Here is a 4,694-nt window from a genome sequence, read left to right as displayed (position 1 = left end):
TCTTCGTAGGACAGAGTTGCTACGTCGCGGCGGGGAAATAATTTCACTATCACACGGTACGTCTGCACCCCTACACACGCCAATAAGTGAGGCTGCCCCTCATTACCTTGAATTCTGTAGGCGGCGAGATGGAATCCAAATTGGCGTGACCACTCCGTCCAGCTTTCCATTGCCGCATCAAATTGACGAAAAGGTGGTGCAAGTGCGTGTCGTGGCTGCGGTAGTGGTGGAGCGGTGGCAGCCGTATCGTTTTGCAGTGCACGTTGACCCTGTACGAGCTGTCCAAGGGCATACAATAAGGCCTGCGTCTGCTGATTCTGCAAGTGATAAAATTCGGACAGTACATCTGGAGATTGTGGCGAAGCCATGACACAAGTAAATGAAGCAAGTAGAAAAAAGTAGACCCTTTTGAGACTCGTCGCCAAAAATGTTGTGTCTAGACAAGACAGCCTAGACACAATGAGAGGAAGCCGAAAGGCACGCGCTTAAACTCACGCAGGCTGGCGTGAGGTCTGAAACAGGATACGTAATGAATGCTATAAAGAAAGGTACGTAGCTTCTGGAATACTTAACTTTAATCCATCATTGTAGAACATCGCTCTTGATGATACATGCTTCATAATATTAATTAGCAATTGAATACGGTACCTTGCTAGGTCGTAGCAAATGTAGCTGAAGGCTATGCTAACTATCGTCTCGGCAAATGAGAGCGTATTTGTCAGTGAACCTTTCCTTGCAAAGTCGGCTGTACAACTGGGGCGAGTGCTAGTACGTCTCTCTAGACCTGCCGTGTGGTGGCGCTCGGTCTGCAATTACTGACAGTGGCGACACGCGGGTCCGGCGTATATTAATGGACCGCGGCCGATTTAAAGGCTACCACCTAGCAAGTGTGGTGTCTGGCGGTGACACCACACTTACCTCGGAATCCTATATGCTATGTTTTATGTAAATATGGCCAACATTCATGTACAGTATCCACAGATGACTATCAGTGACAGATGAACTAACACTTAGCAGACAACATCGTCAAGTGCATAATTCTTTGACAGCTTATTATACATCTCCATTGTGGAAGAAATTCTTTCATCATGCACAAAAAGTAGTTGCTCAAGGTCTGTATCGGTATTAAATTTGTCCTGTATCATGTACCTAAGCCTTGGCTTATCTCACTAAGTGAAGTGCCTTGACTGTCACATTTTCAAGGACAGAGACTTAGCTCAAGTGGGATGACGAAACTTACACTGTGCTGTGCATGTGCACATCAGATGGTATATAAAGCGTTGGGACGGGGCTCTGGACATTCACCGACACTGCCACCACAATGCAGCGCCTCGTCCTCCTTCTGGTGTGCATGCTGGGTTCTGCACTGCCCTGCCGCATCATTGGGGGGACCAACGCAGACATTGCCGACTACCCATGGCAGGTGTCCTTCCAGAAGTTGGGTTCACACAACTGTGGAGCGTCCATCATCGGCTCCAGCTGGGTCCTGACGGCGGCCCACTGCGTGGACGGCCTCAGTCTCTCATGGATGAGTTTCCGGGTCGGCAGCTCAATCCGTGAGAGCGGTGGCTCCATCCTGCAGGCGTCCTCTGGCTACATGCACGGCAAATACGACAGCGACACAACTGACTACGATATTACCGTTGTCCAGGTGAGTAGCACTAGCTGACATCTCAGACTAATTTCCAGGGAAATACGAGTATGTCTGTGATCAGTAGCACCCTTGCATGGTCACCAACAGTATTAACACACTGCGACACATTTTCCAAGCTACAGAGTAAGCAATAAAGAATTCCACAAAATGCAATGCCGTCAATGTGTTGCAGCCATGATTGCCCAACTCCTACAGCAAACCCCGATTTACACCAGTGAGCCAAAAGATTATGACCACTTGCTTATAGCTTGTTTGTCCGTATACATAGCTGATTCTTCCTATCAGGGATATGACAGTTATGGGGCGTTAATTGTCTACTCAAAGGTCACGTAATTCGCGTAAACAAAGAGCCACTACTTTGCGTACGCTGTGTTTGCACCCGGTAGTGACACACATGGGTTCCATAGGATTTATATCAGGCGAATTTTGTCGCTGAGACATCAACTGAGTTCACAATAATGCTCCTAAAACCACTGTAGCACTGTAGGACAATCATCGATCTATTGTAGTAAAAAAGTGATTCACCGAAAAATACCACATATTTGTACTGATCGATGGTCGAATCTGGATGCTATCGAGCTTACTGCAGTCGTAATTGACGACGTCGTTGGGTCAACATATGAACACGTAGGGGTGTTCTGCTGTAGAACTCCTTCTTAAACAATGTACGACGACCAGTGAGCTCCGAAATAGTTTGTGGATGCTCCAGCATTGTGCTCTTTCGGCAGACATGCCACAGATCTCCATCTATCCTATTTGACAGAGCAGACAAGTCCCCGCTTCCCACGTTCTGTGAAAAGTCGTGGACGTCCTACCATTTAGCGCCTTGTGGTTGTTTCTCTGTCCTTCTACCTTTTTACTCAGATGCTCACTATAGGAGATTAGTACGTGAACATTCGACGAGCTTCGCCGTTTTCGGAATACTCGTTCACAGGCTTTGAGTATTAGTATTCCGCCCTTCGTCAAAGTGACTTTTCTCAATCCATTTCTCCATCTTCTCCATAACTTCTCTATGGTGATTCCCTGTCCTTGTCTGATCCACTTGCACACTTTTGTTAAGGAGGTAGGTGCTCGCAACACCACCAGCCAACATCCTATGTTACGGCAATCATGTTTTAGCCGATCAGTGTAAACTAGCTAGCGCACGACAGATGATCAGTGAAATGCTCCCACCAGTAGTTCACATGCTGTGATATGGGAATAATGGCATCATCTGTGACCACCCTCAAGTAGATCGATAAAGCAAGCTGACATGAGGCACACCACACATCTAATTTGTTGGGAAGTCCACATCAGATGACTTAAAATCGAAATTTGCCTCTGACATATAGGCTGCCCTGCACAGCTTGTCGATAAAGCAGGCCGATATTACTCCCACACAAAATGCCTATTGTGCAGGGAACCCTATATGCAAGAGGCTGGAAAGGCATATTTTAGGCCATACCTTCACTCTTATTGGGTTTATATGGTTCTTACTTCCTTAGTGCCGATATGAAGGTTACTTTTTATGGACCAAATTTTGTTTAATTCAACTGAGGTGTTTCAGAGGATATGCTGGACATACACAATACTTCCTGCTTTATATACATATAGAATATGTTAGTCATAATTTTATCTCTTAGGCTATTAACATTTTATGAAATATACAGCAAATCGAAACTTCCTGGCAGATTAAAACTGTGTGCCGGACTGAGACCCGAACTCGGAAGTTTCATATCAGGGCACACTCCGCTGCAGAGTGAAAATCTCATTCTGGATACAGCAAATCGTCTGTGACATGGGAATAATAGCATTCACAGATACTTTTAATGTTTTGAATATGTGTCTCAGCAGTATCAAAAAATGTTGGAACAAGCGCCAACCTTCTCCTCCAATAGTTCCATATGAAGTTATGTGTCATGAACAGCTATAAAAGCAGTAACTATATCAGCATATTCTATAGTTCTCAATGCAAGAAGTTTATTAGACACATGTGGATACGGAGAACGACTGTGAGGTGCTTCTTCACCACTTCCTGTGAGCTTGAATGTCATTGCACAGTGCACAAGAAAACAGATTATAGTTTTCCTCATTAACACTACCTTGTGCCTTAATTGCGAATTAACAGAACTTTCAACATCTGGGTAGTTCTGTATCCAGTGCTAGTTTTTCCACAACGTCGATCTTTCCTAACATTCTCTCCTTCCTCTAAACGCACGTTTAGTTTCAGCGTGCATCATTTATGACATGAAAAATATGGAAAAGTGGGTGATACTCTTCGCACACCACTGGACTACTCAACAAAGGACTGCCCCTTATCGCCACTCATATTGGGAACTAGCAATAGTTATCGCTGTCCAATGCCTCCTGTAAGGCATTCGAGAGTGTGGAGGCCCAGTATGCATCATAGTGGCAGTGGCTGTCGCACCACTTCAGCTCTGTGGATGACACTGTTCAAGTCTCGATCCAAGCTCTGTTCTTGTGTGCACGTTGTCGTCGAGCTGAGAGTTGTTGACGCCTCTGTGTGTTTGACAGGTGTCCGGGTCGCTGCTCGGCAGCAACGCCCAGGTGGTGAGCCTGTCCTCTGACGGCTACGACCCGGCGGCTGGCCTGGCGGTGACGGTGACCGGCCGGAACACTCTTCCCCCAAACAGACGTCCTTGGTTGGAGCTATACTGATTCCTATGAAATGCAAGCAGCTCCTCTCTATTGATAGAGTCAAATAATGTTTCATCGTCTGAAGTTTCATCCTATGACTTATACACTGAATAGGCAAAGAAACTGATACACCTGCCAAATATTGTGTAGGACACCCGCGAGGACGCAGAAGTACCACAACACGACATGGAATGGAATCAAATAATGTCTCAAGCAGTGCTGGAGGGAACTGACACCATGAATCCAGCAAGGCTGTCCATAAATCCCTACAAGGGGGTGGAGATCCCTTCTGAACAGCACCTCGCAAGGCATCTCCGATACGCTTACTAATATTCATGTCTGTGGAGTTTTGTAGCCAGCGGAAGTGTTTAAAATGAGAAAAGTGTTCCTGCAGCCACTCTCT

At 46.0% G+C, this 4,694-nt stretch overlaps 1 protein-coding gene across 1 annotated transcript; it reads left to right on the top strand.

The window, feature by feature from the left end:
- The first annotated feature begins 1,321 nt into the window (after positions 1 to 1,321).
- On the top strand, positions 1,322 to 4,312 carry LOC124545689 (trypsin alpha-like). The gene is made up of 2 exons (XM_047124635.1): positions 1,322 to 1,651; positions 4,169 to 4,312. Exons 1-2 carry the CDS (start codon positions 1,322 to 1,324, stop codon positions 4,310 to 4,312), a joined length of 474 nt encoding a protein of 157 aa, XP_046980591.1.
- Positions 4,313 to 4,694: the final 382 nt, after the last annotated feature.

The sequence above is a fragment of the Schistocerca americana genome, chromosome 8 (assembly GCF_021461395.2).
Source record: "Schistocerca americana isolate TAMUIC-IGC-003095 chromosome 8, iqSchAmer2.1, whole genome shotgun sequence".
In the NCBI taxonomy this organism is placed as follows: domain Eukaryota; kingdom Metazoa; phylum Arthropoda; class Insecta; order Orthoptera; family Acrididae; genus Schistocerca; species Schistocerca americana.
This window is presented reverse-complemented; position numbering and strand designations above follow the sequence as displayed.

What these genes read in the sequence shown, in the direction of transcription:
- LOC124545689 (XM_047124635.1), top strand. Translation starts at nt 1,322, where the DNA reads ATGCAGCGCCTCGTCCTCCTTCTGGTGTGCATGCTGGGTTCTGCACTG. An exon ending in ACGATATTACCGTTGTCCAG is followed by an intron (nt 1,652 to 4,168) that starts GTGAGTAGCACT and finishes TGTGTTTGACAG; the next exon opens with GTGTCCGGGTCGCTGCTCGG.